At 48.5% G+C, this 16,651-nt stretch overlaps 4 protein-coding genes; 2 read left to right on the top strand and 2 right to left on the bottom strand.

Annotated features, from left to right (window-relative positions):
• Positions 1-29: 29 nt before the first annotated feature.
• On the bottom strand, positions 30-3,048 carry GSTUM_00010406001 (uncharacterized protein). XM_002841262.2 has 5 exons: positions 2,803-3,048; positions 2,426-2,541; positions 2,063-2,363; positions 1,470-2,011; positions 30-1,412 (listed from the first exon to the last, which is right to left on the bottom strand). The coding sequence occupies exons 2-5, from the start codon at positions 2,498-2,500 to the stop codon at positions 402-404; spliced, it is 1,929 nt and encodes a 642-aa protein (XP_002841308.1). The 5' UTR covers positions 2,501-2,541; positions 2,803-3,048; the 3' UTR covers positions 30-401.
• A 235-nt stretch (positions 3,049-3,283) lies between these two features.
• GSTUM_00010405001 (uncharacterized protein) lies at positions 3,284-6,968 on the top strand (the record flags this gene model as incomplete). XM_002841261.2 has 7 exons in its annotated part: positions 3,284-3,379; positions 3,466-4,961; positions 5,041-5,138; positions 5,197-5,969; positions 6,034-6,344; positions 6,400-6,828; positions 6,891-6,968. The coding sequence occupies exons 2-7, from the start codon at positions 3,489-3,491 to the stop codon at positions 6,966-6,968; spliced, it is 3,162 nt and encodes a 1,053-aa protein (XP_002841307.1). The 5' UTR covers positions 3,284-3,379; positions 3,466-3,488.
• Positions 6,969-7,663: 695 nt separating this feature from the next.
• On the top strand, positions 7,664-9,242 carry GSTUM_00010404001 (uncharacterized protein; the record flags this gene model as incomplete). The annotated part of the gene is made up of 4 exons (XM_002841260.1): positions 7,664-7,877; positions 7,948-8,161; positions 8,235-8,935; positions 8,992-9,242. 4 exons carry the CDS (start codon positions 7,664-7,666, stop codon positions 9,240-9,242), a joined length of 1,380 nt encoding a protein of 459 aa, XP_002841306.1.
• A 2,060-nt stretch (positions 9,243-11,302) lies between these two features.
• Positions 11,303-13,585, bottom strand: GSTUM_00010403001 (uncharacterized protein; the record flags this gene model as incomplete). XM_002841259.2 has 5 exons in its annotated part: positions 11,303-11,963; positions 12,027-12,434; positions 12,494-12,581; positions 12,657-13,394; positions 13,455-13,585. 5 exons carry the CDS (start codon positions 13,583-13,585, stop codon positions 11,481-11,483), a joined length of 1,848 nt encoding a protein of 615 aa, XP_002841305.1. The 3' UTR covers positions 11,303-11,480.
• Positions 13,586-16,651: the final 3,066 nt, after the last annotated feature.

Raw genomic sequence — 16,651 nt, 5'->3', positions numbered from 1 at the left:
GACATGGTGGGTTCCATGAGCAGTGATAATTTTTGATACGATTGAACCCTAGGGGATAGTTACCAATCTTGAAGAAATTGTACTTGTAGAATACATGTTTTGAACTAAGGTTCCACCGCTCAGACCAAGGGAAAAGGCTAACTAAAAACACAGAGATGGCTGACAAGAACACATGGGGAAAGAAGTGGCAAACTATTCCTCCTTTCAAAAGAGTTGAATCCGGGCAATAATAGGCCTGTACCATATTTTTGGGCATCATTGTAAGCCTCTCACTTGTCCCAGAGGCGAAAGGTACAGTCCAAAGTAATTAACCCCTAACCTGATGACTTTACTGGGTGTATCGGAAATGAGAGAAGAAAGAGCTTTAATGGGGATAGAGTCACCCAGAAGTACGCAAGTCCTTATTTCTCTTCTTTGGCGGGAGCCTCAACCGGGTTGGCAGGAGCCTTAGCGGTACTTGATACAGACTCGTCTGCCACGAGAGGAGGTTTTGAGCTATGTCTGTCAGTGGTAGACGCCATAGAATTAGATCCCTCGGGAGCTGCATTTGCAACAGAAGACTCGGAGGGCTTAGGTACTCCGGAACCGGAACCCTTCGCAGGAGTTTCTGCTTTGGAAAATTCGCTAGCCTCGACTCTGATCTTGTCGTCAGTGGTTGCGGCCTCGGGCTTGGCTTGGGATAAGGATTCCGCCGTGGGGATAGGGTCTACTTTTGTTGAGGATGTTGAAGATTGTGCGGGAACATCGGTCATTTCTTCATCCGCTACTTCATCTGTTAGAGCATCGGCACTTGGCGGTGGCTGCTCATCATCTCCCATCTCTACGTCTCCGTCGTTGTCGGGTTGAACCTCTTCTTCTGTCTCTTTTCTCAATGCCTCGAGTTCCTCGTCGAACTCGGTGAGGTCACGACCTTCTCCATCTCGTTTGCTTGTGGCTCCACTGCCTTTAGCTGTGTTACCACCGGCGGATTCACTTGCATTATCGCTTCCGCCAGGTCCTGTGAAGGGAGTTGCATTTCCGGATCCTGTCCCGGAACCACCCTCTTTCCAATCCCGAACATTGCGCAGCCCTTTTTTGCTAGTTTTCCGAACTCCCATTGAACTTGTGATCTCTTCATCCTCACTGTCACTGTACAGCTCTCCCTCCTTCTCTGTTGCGCGATCCCACTGCCTCTGAGTTTGACGGGCATCCATGCCCGGGCCGTCCTCATCAATATCGTCTAAAATTGCATCTTGCTCCTCCTGATGCTCTGTCAAACCTTTCCCAACGTCTGTAGTCTGGACACTGGGGGCATGTCGAGTACGTTCGAGATTGGACAGGACCTGTATTTTTATTTTTTCCAAGTACTCCTTTGAATTGAGGTTTTCCATGTTTGATGGGCGGACATCAAGCTCGTAATCGGGGCCAAAGTACTAAAAACCGATTAATATGAGCATATGGCGGGGCTATGGTAAGTGTATTTGACGTACCTCGTAAAAGTCACTAAAGGGCAAGTTTGGCCCAACCTTCTGGTTGACAAGGATGCCGGTTTCATATGTCCAAGCTCTACTGACATTTCTCATTGTATAGCCACCACCGCCGACCACAAGAGTTGGAAGGTTGAATTTCTTGACATATTCAACGCAATTTGCATGACCCGCCATGCTTAGATTGAAGCACCCCAGTCTATCACCTGACAAGCTGTCCGCACCACACTGCAGAACCACAGCATCAGGCTGATAGAACTCCATCACGTGCCCAATGACTGGTTCGAAAACCTCCTTATATGTGGTATCGGTAATACCATCGCGTAATGGGAAGTTTACTGCATAGTACTTTCCAGCGCCAACACCAATGTCACGAAGTTCACCGGTACCTGGAAAGTATTCACCGTACTTGTGGAAGGATACAGTCATAACGCGATCAGTGGTATAAAAAGCTTCTTCCACGCCATCACCGTGGTGAACGTCGATATCAATGTAAAGAACACGCTGTTTGTACCGGAGTAGTTCAATAATTCCGAGGACAATGTCTGGTATATGTGAGTATTAGCTTTGGGGGCGCAGGCCGAAAGCAAACTAACCATTAACATAGCAGAACCCAGAAGCTTCACTCTTTTTCGCGTGATGAAGGCCGCCGGCCCAATTAATCGCAATATCGCATTTTCCACGGTTGAGTCTGGCGGCACCTTCCATACTGCCACCCCCGGATATGCCGCAAAACTCAAACAAACCGTCGAATACTGGGCAATCGTCGCCGACATTGTATTTTCCTTGCTCTTTGGAATATTGTTCCATGTTGTCAGGCGTCACCTTCGACAGAAAATCGATGTATTCGTCCGTGTGGAATTGACACATTTCTTGTTTAGTGGCTGGTTTTGCTCGCTACAAAATTGGCAGAGTTTTAGCAGTGACCTCGATTACTTCAAAGCATCTAGGGATTTTACATAAATTTCCATTTTCTTGTAAAGCCGGTAGTTCATGATTAAACTATGGGTCATCCGGATTCTGTGCGGCTTCATAGGGTGGCCGGCGACGTATGCGTAATTCCTGCTGAAGTTAGCTGTGAGACTCGGGCTATGAAGGCAGTATATTTACCCAACGTCGGCTAGATAGTGCAAAAGACTTGTTAATCAAATCCTCTGTATAAAAAGCCCATCCTTGACATCTGCTTGCCACTGCTCGTCGACCGCTGGTGATCCAGAGGGAGCGATTTAGGTATAACAACTTACAATCATAGAACTAAGGTTTCGCATGTCAGTGTTTAGCTGGAATTACCTGGAGCGCCGAGGAACTTGACAATCCTGTTGGGGTCGAAGGATACTAACGTATGCAACTCTTTTCCCATTCTGCGATCCATTGGCTGTAGGGGGGTCGATGGGAGCGCTGTACTGAGCCATCTTAACCTAACCGTGGAACTATCGTTATCCTGCACCCTTGTTTGAATTCTAGGACTGGAGAGCACTCGAGCGGCGAGAGAGAAGTGAAGGTGGAGGTAGGTAGGGAGTTCTAGGTTGTGGTTGGGATTTGCAAGAGGGCTTGTGTGTACGGAAACGTATGGTGTAAGGTCGAGCGGTGATGGGGGAGGGTGAAGCTCAGCGCTGGGGTTCTCAACTGCGCGCTAAGTTGGTCACACAAACCAAAAATTATCAGAACGCAAGAGCAGAAGGCCGGGTGATAAAATTTGTGTTTCATAGTAGAATCAAAACCGAGGTGGCTGACTAAGGAATGCAGGGTCTAAATCACGTGTTTTGCAGGTAAGGTGGCATCTACAATTCGTTTCTACATTTTTACTTTACTCTCACATCTCATTGATCGATCGAAGTCGTTCAACAGGTCCTTTCCATTCCATGCCTTAACCCTACCAGCACTGGCGATCTTGAAGCAATCAAAGCTTGAAAGTAAGCAAGCAGACCTCTGCTCCCTTTGTACGCTATCTACCGTATTTTACCCTTGCTGATCCACTAGCTTCAATATTATTCTCTAGGACACACCCGAACACCATCAATCATGGCAGAAATGGCTATGTATCATTCTCTAGGTCAGGATGCTGACGACCTGAGTGCCAATCCTCCTTCGGCGGGATCTCAACAACAGTACCCTCCAGTAGCTCCTCCACCTACTGGGTATCCGCAACCTGGCCCAACCCCCTATCAACAGCAACAACCAGCAGCCTATGGGCAGGCATTATCACCTTCAGGACCCTCTCCATACCAATCATCGACTCCTTATGGCCAAGCTGCTCCTCTCCCCTCACAATCACCTTACCAGCAGCAACGTCCCTACGGACCGCCTACACAGCAACCAGGTCCATATGGACCTCCTGGAAGTGACGTCAGAGGGTTGGCACAGTCAATGTCCAGCATGGACCTTGCAGGCGGTGTTGGAAGCACCCCGGGAACGATATCCAAGGCTTCAAGAAAGAAAGCAAGAGCCTACCATAATCTTGATCAAAGCTCTGAGCCATCGAACGAGCCTAATCTGCCAGCATTTACCCCCAATGTTGCGAACCAAATGCCTTCTTCATTCCTTGGACAACAGCAGACCATGCCTCCGGGACAAGGAAATTCTCAATTTCCTTGTCCAGCAAATCCTGCTTTTGTTCCTGCAGCTCCTGCGGATCCTGCAGCCTTTGCCGCCCGGCCAGGTTCCTCGAATATCCGCCAGACTGGTGGGAGAGTGGATCCAAATGAAATTCCGTCGATCCCTGGGCACCGTGATTATTACACAGAACAGTACAGAACAACTTTGTATCCGACACTTGCCCGACACCAGCCCCCACACGCAACCTCAGACTATATCGCCCATGACCAAGGAAATGCGTCTCCGCGGTTCTGTAGGCTTACTCTTAACTCCATACCTGCGACAGCAGATTTATTGGCCTCTACGTCCTTACCACTGGCATTACTAATACAACCACTGGCCAAGCTGAAGGATGAGGAAGAACCAATACCTGTTTTGGACTTTGGAGAGATGGGTCCGCCAAGATGTCGTCGCTGCCGAACATACATAAACCCTTTCATGACGTTCCTACAAGGCGGCGGCAGATTCCGTTGTAATATGTGCCTCTTCCCTAATAATGAGGTTCCGTCGGAGTATTATGCCCCTGTGGATATATCTGGTGCTCGGGTTGATAGAAACCAACGGCCAGAACTCATGAGAGGCACAGTCGAATTTGTGGTTCCAAAGGAGTATTGGGCGAAGAAAGATGGGGAGGGCGCTGGCGGAGAGGAAGGGAAGGGTGGATCTCCAATGAGGTGGATTTTCTTAGTGGATGTTAGCGAGAATGCTATTAATAGAGGGGTGTTGGAAAGCGTTGTTGGGGGTATTAGAGAAGCGCTCTATGGCAGTAGTGCGTATGAAGATGCACCAGAAGGCCACGAATTCGAGGACGGCAAGGAAGGCAAGAGAAGGCGACTACCCAAGGGCTGCAAGATCGGGGTCTGTACATTTGATAAGGATGTGCAATTCTATAATCTGAATGTGAGTTTATCTGTCGCATATATATTATAATATTGTATAACAAAGGAATGTGCGATGCGAGTGCTAACCCATGATTCAGCCTAACTTAGATCAAGCACAAATGATGGTAATGCCTGACATAGAGGACCCGTTTGTTCCTCTTAGCGAGGGTCTATTTGTAGACCCATATGAGTCACGGTACGTTTCTACATTCAGGCTGGTTTTCACTGTAGAAATTGCTAATTATCGTTTCCAGGGCTGTCATTGAATCATTGTTGGAGTCGCTACCAACCCTTTTTGTGCATATTAAAAACGCTGAGCCGGCGCTCTTGCCTGCGCTGTCCACCGCACTCTCCGCCCTCCAGAGCACTGGAGGGAAGATTATATGCTCACTCTCTACATTGCCGACATGGGGACCACATCGTCTCTTCATGCGTGAGGACCCAAAGCTATATAGTAGCGAGAAGGAAAAAGTTCTTTTTCAGACCGAACATCAGACTTGGCGGAAAGTCGCCGGGAAACTGGTTGAAGCAGGTGTTGGCGTAGATTTCTTTATGACCCCAAGTGCCTATATAGATGTTGCCACCGTTGGACACATTGCATCTACTACTGGAGGAGAAATATTCTTCTATCCTAACTTTGTTGCGGAGAGGGATGCTCACAAGCTCCGCTCCGAGCTCTCCCATAGCTTTCACAGGGAGACAGGATATCAGTCACTCATGAAAGTTCGATGTTCCAATGGTTTGCAAGTGTCTACATATCATGGAAACTTTCTCCAACACAGCCATGCCGGCGATGTCGAATTTGGTGCCATCGATGCCGACAAGTGTGTCTCGGTAATGTTTTCTTATGACGGAAAGCTCGATTCCAAAATCGATGCGCATTTCCAAAGTGCTCTGCTCTATACGACAAGACAGGGTGAGAGGAGAGTTAGATGCAGTAACATTGTTGCCGGGGTGACTGAGAATATTCGTGATGCCATAAGGATGGCAGATCAAGATGCTGTGTTAGGAGTGTTAGCTAGGGAAGGTGTGTTACCACGCGTGTTTTGATGAGATTCCGCTTGATCGGCTGCTAATATTGTTTTCAACAGCGGCGAGTCGAATGATTGAAAAGCCGCTGAAAGAAATTAGAGGAGCTCTCATTGAGAAATGTATTGACATTCTGGTAGCATACAGAAAAACCGCAGGTGGAAGTCCGCCAGGCCAGCTCGTGTTGCCAGAGACTTTGAAGGAATTTGCGATGTATGTCCTGGCTCTATTAAAGACCAGGGCTTTCAGAGGAGGAAGTGTTGCGAGTGATATGAGAGTCCACTCGATGAGGCTATTGAAGAGCATGGGGCCAGCAGAATTACAGCTTTATCTCTACCCCCGAATCCTCCCGATTCACAGCATGACCGAGGAGGTTTGTCAACCTAGCTGACCGCTTTGCTTATTTATGCGTTCTAATTTGCCATTAGGATGGGTTTCCGGATTCTGCTGGACACCTTAAGATCCCCGCGGCTCTTCGTGCATCATTCGGATTCGTTGAGGAGGGAGGAGCGTATCTTGTCGACAATGGCCAATTGCTTCTTCTTTGGCTTCACACACATGCCTCCCTCAATCTCCTTCAGGATCTATTTGGCCCTGAAGTCAACTCCCTTTCAGACCTCGATCCCAACATGTGCGAGTTACCAGTTCTGGAGACTCACCTCAACGCTCAGGTCAGAAATCTGATCCATTATTTGAAGACCCAGAGGGGCAGTAAGGCTGTTTCTATACAGCTTGCACGGCAGGGGTTCGATGGTGCAGAATACGAGTTTGCCTCTTCCTTGGTTGAAGACAGGAACAATGAAGAGAGAAGCTATGTGGACTGGTTGGTCCATGTACATAAATTTATTCGACTTGAGGTAAACGGTGTCCATGGATTTCATAGAAATCATGTGTTCTGACTAACCCTTTGATACCACAGGTCACGGGAGAGAGGAAGCGAGATGAGGGTGACGCTGGTATGGCTGGCATGACCGGCATGAGGCCGCCATACTGGTAGATGGAGAAGAGAATTAGAATAGTGGAGGGTTGCTTTTTGTAATCGCCAGTTTGCTCCTTTGTTTCTGAGTACGCAATTTATTAGCCTTTTCCTATGTGCATTAAACGGGTGTATATACTCTCTATCATGGTACAGGACAGGAATCGCGGTTTGCAGCACTTTTTCATTTCGTGGTATACCCCCGTGTGGAAGAAAATTGAGTCAATGATCTAGCTATAGAGATGTTCTGTTTTGTTGGGCGGAGGATGTTACACCCGTGAATTATAGCGCAAGCATTCTGGAAGATAATATGCCACAACCAGTCAAAGCAGCACAAATGGTTTGCGAACTAGATAGTAATGAGAAATGTAATGAGGCGGTACGATTTTCCGTTCTACTACTGGTACAGTATTATCGCACGAAAACATGGTAGGTAGACTAATGATATTCCACGCGTACACTGCCATATTAGGGAGGTTTTGTTACGACGGTAAATTGACTTGAACTGCGCTTGGTCTAAAAGCAAAGTTGAGTGTGGCAACAGGTACAGTACCATTTTTGTGAGTTACACTAGATATCCAACAGTTCTGGAAAGTGGCAGCTATTAGTGATTAGGCTTCTTGGCATCCAGTATGCATTTAACTACCTAATACCCGACCGTTTCTTTGAATTTCAACCTCTAGGCAAAGGCTCCGTATCAACCACTGCCGCTCATAATGGAAACAAGCTTAGAAGCAGAGAACAAAGTTCTGAAGAAGCGTATATCAGAGCTCGAGGCCCAGCTCGCCGGTCACAGCGATCGCCCACTCGTCACATCCCAGAAATCCCATCCTCCTCCCAATATCGTGAGCAAGGGCGAAGTAAAGCTCTCACTGGAAGAATACAAACGTTACGGGAGACAAATGATACTTCCCGAAATCGGAATCGAAGGTATGAAACTTTCACCAGTTTTTCGCAAAATTTCAGTGCTAGCGGATGAATGACTAAATTGGGCTACCAGGTCAAATGTCACTCAAACAGTCCCGCGTGCTCATCGTGGGCGCCGGTGGGCTTGGATGTCCGGCAGCAGCATATCTCGCAGGAGCGGGAGTAGGGACCTTGGGAATAATTGACCACGATACGGTTGAGAATTCAAATCTCCATCGCCAGATCATACATTCCACTTCGAGAGTGGGGATGATGAAAGTTGTCAGCGCAGTTACATATCTTCGCGAGTATGTTCCCCGAAGGCACTTATATTTAGCGACTGAACAACCGACAACTAACTTGAGAGCCCCCCCAAAAAAGCTTAAACCCACATCCAAACTACGTCCCGCATATCGAGCCGTTGACGACTGAGAACTCACTGCGGATCATGGCAGAGTACGACCTTGTCCTAGACTGCACAGATCATCCCGCAATCCGGTATTTAATTAACGATGTAGCGGTGATCATGGGCGTTCCCATAGTCTCCGCATCAGCACTAAGGACAGACGGCCAACTCGTCGTCCTCAATAACCCCCCCGGTGTGGGTCCCTGCTACAGGTGTATATGGCCACGTCCGCCACCCGCAGAAAGTGTCGTCGGCTGCGGCGAGGGCGGGATTCTTGGCCCTGTAGTGGGATTAATGGGCGTTATGCAGGCCATCGAAGCCATCAAGATCATCACGAAGAATCCCGTGCGGGACATAGGGAGGACGGAAATGACACTTTTCGCCGCATACGGAGCCTCGCCATTTCGGTCTTTGAAAATGAGGGGGAGGAAGGAGGGGTGTGTTTCCTGTGGAAGTCCGGAAAGGGCGGAAAAGATTACGAGGGAGAGTATTGAGGATGGGAGGATGGACTATGTTGCATTCTGCGGGGGGAGGGTGGGAGTGCAGGTATTGCACGAAGGTGAGAGGGTTAGTGTGGCAGAGTACCAGGAGGTAGTCGATAGTGGGGTGGATCATCTACTATTGGATGTTAGAGATGAAACGCAGTTTGGGATCTGCCAGCTGGCGGGGAGTTTGAGTAAGTTTTTCCTCTTCTTTCTCTATGGTCTGATTGGGTGGGGTTAATAAGATTAGATATCCCATACGCCGAGTTTGAAGCTTTAAAGTATGAAGATTCGGAGGCCGAAGAGATCAAGTCAAAATTCCGGGATCAACCAAAGGACCGGCCAGTATACGTCATATGCAGACTCGGGAATGACTCACAGATTGTGGCGAGACAGCTAAAGGAAGCGGGTGTCTTCCCAGATGATCGGGTATTTGATATAAAAGGTGGGATCGTAGAATGGGCGAGGAGTGGGGTAGCAGGTGAATTCCCCGAGTATTAGAGGCTTTAGATGTTTTGGAGCTCAGCCCTCATGTATTTACCAATAGTGTTAACCTGGGGTGTTTTTTTCTTTTCTACTCGCATCATTCTAGGAGCTCGGCATGTGTTTAAGGATAAATACGCGAGAACGGCCCTGGGTTATCATTGTTTCTCACTCGCGGGGCAAGATGATTTGATACAGCTGTAGATACCTACCAACTGTTCGAAAACCGGCGCCGAGCGTCGACCCAAATTGTGCCCTTCTGATCGAGGTTTGCCCTTTGCAAGCCATCGTCTGATATGGGCGGGAGCGCTAAGAGTTCGTTATGAGTGACGAGGACAATAGTCTGGTCTGGTAGTTCTACAACCCCGCATGGCCAACCTCCTTGGCTACGACAATATCATGTGGAGTGAGCCTGTAAAAAGAGACGTCTAAGACCCACTTAGCCTCTCCGCAACCCCAATAGGACCCATATTCTTCAGGGGGCGTGGGCCTATCTTCTACTGACGAAGTGTGTCATGCACCTGTTGGAGCTAGCTATAATACCATATCCAATAAATGGCCGATGAGTCCCGAGGCAAGTTATGGGTTCTGGGATTTACCCCAACGGTTAAAACCCACCAATTATCGTGTTTTCGCAAAGGGCATGTCGAGTCTCCAGACTGATTAGGAAACGTGAAAGAGTTCCTTTGTGGGATGGAGATCTTCATGATATAATATTTTCCACAAGGAACCTCAGAAGTCTTGAATGGAAGACATACTTCTTCTAACAGTGCGACCGTCATTGTTTTCAATCTTTATATCCCCCTTCCAAATTTCTCCATTCATCTACCGAGTGATATACCATGACACCACTCCTTTTCTTTTTCCTCTTAAACCCAGTCCCACAGTTACTCTAGGGAATCCCCACTCCCGGTAGCGCCAATCGCCTCCTCCCCACTGCCAAGCCCTCCCTCTCAACACTACGAGCTGCCGGTTTGCACTTTCAATTACCTGTGATTCTCTGCACCGCAGCCCAACCAGGTGGGAGTTAAAGCTAGTTCACGCTTCTGGCGGCAATGGTGCCTGGCGCTGCCCGAGAGCGCTCCGGAGAAGGTCATCTTCGGCACACCGGTTATACAGGTAGATATTACGTAACCAATGTGCTCGGTTGCTATGATACTTCGTAGGTAGGTGGGACACTTAGTAATGGACCAAGCGTTGGAATCGCCGGTGCCGCAGACGTCGATCGATGTCCCGGGTGAGAGCTGGGGGTGGGGTGGAGGTATGGTGTCCAGCCAGAGTGGCGGGGACGGGGACGTGGAAGGGAGTACCGGCGGCGGTGAAATCCATTATTGGTATCATATAGAATATAATATATCAAAGGCAAAGGGTACTTATAGTATCATAGCAGGTAATAAAAGTACTGGTACTGTAGAAATACCATTTTACTTCCAACGGATTCCCCCCCACTCCGATTTTTATATGATACCTGAATCTTCCCCCCTAAGTTACATACCTCCCGCCCTCCAATCCTCACAACTCTTCTCTCCCGGCAACCCCCCCCCCCCCCGGGGAATGTGAAAAACCGCTGAATCAAACCATCCACCGCCTTCCAACCCGCAATCGGATGGGGGAAGTGAGGGCACGTTACAATGTTCGCTGAAGATTACCTGCAATAGTATGATACTAGTATGGAATGCCAGCTATTCCCAGCGCATCATTGGGCTGGGACTTTGGGATGTAGTGTGCTGTGCTGGAACGTATCCCCGGGGAATTGCACCATGGTTGTATCTAATATTTTTGTGACGGTGGGGTTAAACTGTAGTCTATACTTTCTGGAATCGGGGAGTTTGGTATTGTACTGAATTTTTGTTGAGTAGCATGGGATTGGGGTCCTTTTGCTATGCTCCATACGAGCGCTGTACAGGTATACTGTACGTGGTATGCGATAATGTAATTTTGGGGGTTTTCCCACTCTGAGTTCGAGTTGAATAATCAGAATTTAGTTCAGGGATGTTTCAGTTGAACAAACTATGATAGCATAGTAGATGGGCTAAAAATCGATGTATACTAAGTTAGGCAAGAAGCACAGGTTCAACTAAATACGGATATTCATTATATAATTCTCTGATCACTAGTGCAAAAATGTAGTTACATATGTGCTGCTATTGGTACGAAAGGGGGAAAGAGAAGGAAGAACTAAAGGCACCACCATGTGGGTACTCGAGTAGACTGTGGGTGGTGGGTACTCAATCCAGCGCTGTCCCATTTCCCCAATCACGATCCGGGACTAGCTGGACCATCACCGCCGCCACCATCTAATTGGCCTTCACTGGCTAGAACGTCGACATAAACCCCACCTCTCTCCCCCTCCTCGCCACCCCCCTTCCTCCTCCCAACAACTCCTTCAAAATATCTCTCTGTGCACTCCCCCAATCCCAACAACACCTCTTCGCCCCCCCACGCCGCCATACCCATCAACCCGATCGGCACTCCTTCAGTCAGGGAGTACCCCACGGGGACCGAAATACTCGGACACCCGGTGAAGTTTGCTAGGAAGACGTACTGCATACTCTTCAGACTGGTGTTTGCGTCGCTAATGCCGGAGCCGCCCTTAGCAACATGCGATTCCGAGCCGATCTTCACGCCGATGTGGGGTGTTACTGGGGAGAGGATTACTAGGCTGTCGGTGTGGGTGGCGAAGAGTGAACTTAGGTGTGACATTAGCATTGCGCGGACGCGTTGGGCTATGTTGAAGTCCTTTCGCACAAGTCAGTATCGTAGCAGTAGTGGCAGAGGGCCCTTGAGGGAGAGGGGAAATACCCTAGCAGGTGTCTTATTGGAAACACCCACAAGCAGCTTATTAGCAGGCGTCAAGCCCGAAGCCTCACCTTTGCAAAACCCCTGGCCAATCTCTGTCATAATGGTAATCGCGTGGGCCGTTCTCCCCTCCTTCAGATAGGGGATCTCAATATCTACGACTTCGTAACCGGCCTCGGTCTCCAGCCATTTCACGGCCGTATTTGTAACATCTTTGACCTCTTGGTCGCAGTCTTCGAACCAGGGTTTGTAGATTCCGATTATGCGCTTTCCCGTGTGTGCTTCCACCGGGGGCTTTTTTGGTTGGGAGAAGTTGATTGAGACGGGGTCTTGCGGGTCGGGGGTTGCCATGATACGGTAGGCGAGTTCGAGGTCCGAGATCGTGGCTGCGATCGGGCCGACGACTCCATTCTGCGATCTCGAGTCGTTAGCAAAATCGTGACTCACCGCTAGGAGAGGGGGGAACATACACTCGCGGCTATACTCAGTGTAGGACGATGAGAAACGCGCCCGTGGGTCGGCTTCAGCCCATAGACACCACAATAAGCCGCAGGTATCCTATCACGCACCCCCATAAACTGTTAGCTCTCCCAATCCTCCAATTGTAAAAGCCGAAGTGTACAAAAGTAATACCTGATCGACCCTCCGCCATCCGCGCCAACGGCAATTGGTACCAACCCCGCGCCGACAGCATACGCACACCCACCGGAACTCCCACCAGGGTAATAGCCCTTATTGTACGGATTTCTCGGTGTGCCCCAATTCGGGTTGTTATTGGTCGTGTCGAACCCTATCTCGTGCATATTGGCTTTCCCAACGACTAATGCACCGGCATCAATCAATTTCTGCACACACCAAGATGTCTGCCCTTCCTCTGACGCGCTATATGCACGACGTGTCATCTCGGCTTTCGTCAACCCCATTGTGCGCGGTGTCCCCGCGAGGGAGAACTCGTCTTTCACGAGAATCGGAACTCCATCAATGCCGGAAGTGTGTGCTGTTGAAGCAGCATACCTAGAAGTAGACGCGGACGCTCCGGCGGAAGGGGTGACGGGGGTGATCACGCAGACGGAGTGGGGGGATTTCGGGGACGTAAACAATGGCAAGAGTCGCTCGTTTATGACGGTCACGGGAGTGAGCTTACCAGAGGCAAACTGGGCGGTGTAAGATGCGGAAGAATTGAACACTGAGCTGGTCATGGAGGACTCGCTGGGTAGGGAAGGGGCTGGAGCAGGGAGTTTGGACGGAATCACGGTCGGATCAAAGCGTGGGAGGAACCGGTCAAGGACGCCAGATTCCTCGAGTTGCCTGAGGGAATCGAAGTTTGCGTTGCTCCAAAGGATAGATTGCAAAGGCCCGAAGCTAGAAACACTAGGGTTGTTTTCAGCCTTTTTCTATGTGTTTTAATGCGATTCTGAGGGGAAAACAAACACTTCACCGAGAACTCTCAGCGGGAGGCCCGTGAGCGTTGGGTTCGAGTCCCGTGGGTTGACGTATGGGGCGCTCGGGGCAGCAATGGGCTCGGGGTAGCCGACTCCCTTAGAGTTAATTACTTCAGCCATTCTGGCGATGCAGAGGTATTGTGTTAATGGGGTGGGGAAGGAAGGGCAAGAGAGAGAACAAACGGCAAGTCAAGAAGGAAGGTTCATGAGCTAGGTATATATATTATTGTCGGGTTAGTTCCTCTCCGACGTGACGGGTTCTTCCGTCTTTGCTGGATTCTGACACGACAATCGCTCCAACCCCGTGAAAAGGGAGCTACGGTGATCATAAGCAGGAAAAAGAAAAAAAAAAAGGCATCCGGAAAATAGTTATTCCGTTATCGTACAGCTAGGAGCTCATAACCCATCACTCGTTTACCCACAAAAATAGGTATTTTAGAGTCGCACTTTTCAGACATGTCTTTACGACAATGCTGTTCTCATTTATGATACCTTGGGGCACCGCCCATGGCTTCCAGGCCCAGCTATTATACTACCCCTGGCTTTTGTCATTCCTACTGGGTCCTCAACCTACCCTGTTATGCCTATCATACTACGCTCTGGTTCATTTGCTATGCGGACCAGCGAGTACTGTAGTCCCTTCACCCCCCTCTTACATAAATGGACCCAGGGAAGACCACCGAAAATCCTCACCGAAAAATATCCATGAGAGAGAAAAAGCGCACCTGGATCAAATGCCTGGGCGTTATTATGCAGCTTGATAGTGCCGAGAAGGCACCACATACCAGTATTCTCATCAGACAAATGATAAGTTTCTAGCAGGAACTAGATCAGAGGTTAGGGGACTTAATAATAAATCCCCGACCCCGTATTACGCGAAGGGAGATTTATTCAACACAAACCAAATGCCATACCGGTATCGTAGGCGATGGGATTAACGCTCTCACCGTATCACAGGGTCCAGATAGAGCAAATCACAGGGAATACTTCGTGAGTCAGAGTGTATTGGGTTCGTTGTGCCAATGGAGTTCCGAGCCCTTCCGCATGCATCTATACGTCTCGTGGTAGGGTCAGTAACATGAAGTAGCCGGCAGAAGCCATACCCAAAGCCAGTACACCTCGTGGAACTCTCTACTACTCGAGTGTATCTCTAATAATCCCGGATATTACGCCGGATATACCACACATTTTCACTCACCACGAGGCATCCGGTGCAACAACCTGAAGGTATGCCAAATAAAAAGCTTGGCTCGGATAATCCTTATCCAAACGGGATATAACAGCTGTTAGGCAGGAGTGGATGAGGTATGACAAGTGGTGTTAAAAACTCCCCCGTCGAGCTACACAAGTGGGTCTATTCTCGTTCTCACCACCCCCACGCTTCAGTAAGTCGAAACGGAGCTTCGAATTGAGGGGTGGATTCATTTTACCTCTGGGTCAGATGGTCGAAGGTTCGTCAGGTACGCGGGGGCCCGCAGTTATGACTGGCATTAGCTACCCGCTTTCGCGCGAGTGAGAAGGCACCCACAACGAGCGAGTACCAAGAGCACAGATATGCCTTCAAAAACGAATTTATGAATACTGGTCGCTTTTGAGTAGCGCCATGATCCCCCACGTTCAGATAGATGGACAATCTAGCTACAGCAACAATGTTGGGGTTAGAAAACGATGGGGGGGGGGGTGATTGTGCACAAGGGCCGTGCTTTAGAGTTATCTGAGATAATTGGTGCGTTGTGGCTGATTGTGGAAATTTTGGGAGCGTCGTGGATTCTTCTAGAGTTGTGATGTGCGGAGAAGGTTCTCTAGGCACGTCTTTCCTTGTTATTACGGGAGTATGCACTGGGATGGGGACTGGTATATAGGCATGGCAATATATATAGTGATATGTGGAAGTATTTGGATTCTTATTATGCTTATGTACTCCTGCCCCTACCGCTAGTTTCGGAGACCGAGCAAGAGAACGAAGTTTATCATTACACACTTCCTGAATTTTGTACACTCTTTCTAATCCGCGAATTGGATCCACTCACTACCCCACTGGCTCATCGATAGACAAACCAAGTGGTGTATAGGTATCCCAACTAGCAGCCCAAACCCTTCAGAAACAGATATACCCATAAACTGACGGGGCTAGGGAGTGACAGAAGTGGGAGCCATGAAATTACCACAGATACCAAAACTCTCACCATCGAATCTCACCATACCCCGTTAGGGAATTGCACCCGACTTTCAAGTCGGTCCTCACGAGAATCATACTGGTATGGTATACAGCAAAGGTATGGGCAATGGGTAGGGGACAATGACACAAGTGATCCCTTATGATAACACTACTTATCCCTATCGAGCACTTAGATTCTACCTGTCTGCTGATATGGGTATCAAGTATCGTACCCTTACCCACGCTCGAATTGCGCAATCCCATGCGAAGAGAGTCTACGGCGTTAGAATGGGAGAGGGTACTTCTGTCCCAGCTGGTTTGTTCTCAAAGCATCACATGACACCTGTTTCGACTTGTGAAGCCCGACTTGGGAGTCGAGCGTTGTGCTCTAAAAGAGTCACCATAACACATGAATATCGTATGGTATTATAGCACCCTTCTGTTATACGCTTGCCAATGTATGAGTGCCTGGAAGCTTCCGGCAGTACACCTGTAAATCTGTAACCCTCTCCAAATCCTAGCCAAACTCATTGCTGGTGGTTTAAGTAGGTTAACATATTATTAATTTCCATACCTTGTTTTTTTTACTTTTTAATATTTTGAGAGGTTTAGCCTATACATTTGCTTTGCTTTTTCGGAATATGATATAATGCTTAAGTAATAATAATATCATAAAAATTCATGGAAGTAAAGGACGATCCCGACTGTACAGTACATTCATACGTACTATGATAATATTATATAATTGTTTTTCTCGACTTATCGCAAAGATGAGGATGCAAAAAAATTTGCCCCGAGTTTTAAGCACCCACATAGCACTGAATATATATAATCCAAATCACCTAACCAAACCGGTTTTCCAAATCATGATTTGAAGCTGCGCTTCCAAAAACATCTCTGATTTCATATCGCAATTATTTGAAATCGCAATCATACCAAGGCTCTATCCAAGAGCAGATTAACCCCATATTTAATTATCAGGAGCCCAGGTGTTCAACCCCCCCCCCCCCTCCTCTCGTAATGAGGTA

Source organism: Tuber melanosporum (assembly GCF_000151645.1).
Source record: "Tuber melanosporum whole genome shotgun sequence assembly, scaffold_7, strain Mel28".
In the NCBI taxonomy this organism is placed as follows: Eukaryota; Fungi; Ascomycota; class Pezizomycetes; order Pezizales; family Tuberaceae; genus Tuber; species Tuber melanosporum.
Note: the sequence above shows the minus strand (reverse complement) of the source record. Positions and strands in the feature narration are given on the sequence as shown.

Coding starts and splice junctions, on each gene's coding strand:
- GSTUM_00010406001 (XM_002841262.2), bottom strand. CDS start 2,500: ATGAAGCCGCACAGAATCCGGATGACCCATAGTTTAATCATGAACTAC. Junction 2,364..2,425: donor ACAAGAAAATGGAAATTTAT/GTAAAATCCCTA, acceptor CCAATTTTGTAG/CGAGCAAAACCAGCCACTAA. Junction 2,012..2,062: donor TGGGTTCTGCTATGTTAATG/GTTAGTTTGCTT, acceptor CACATATACCAG/ACATTGTCCTCGGAATTATT.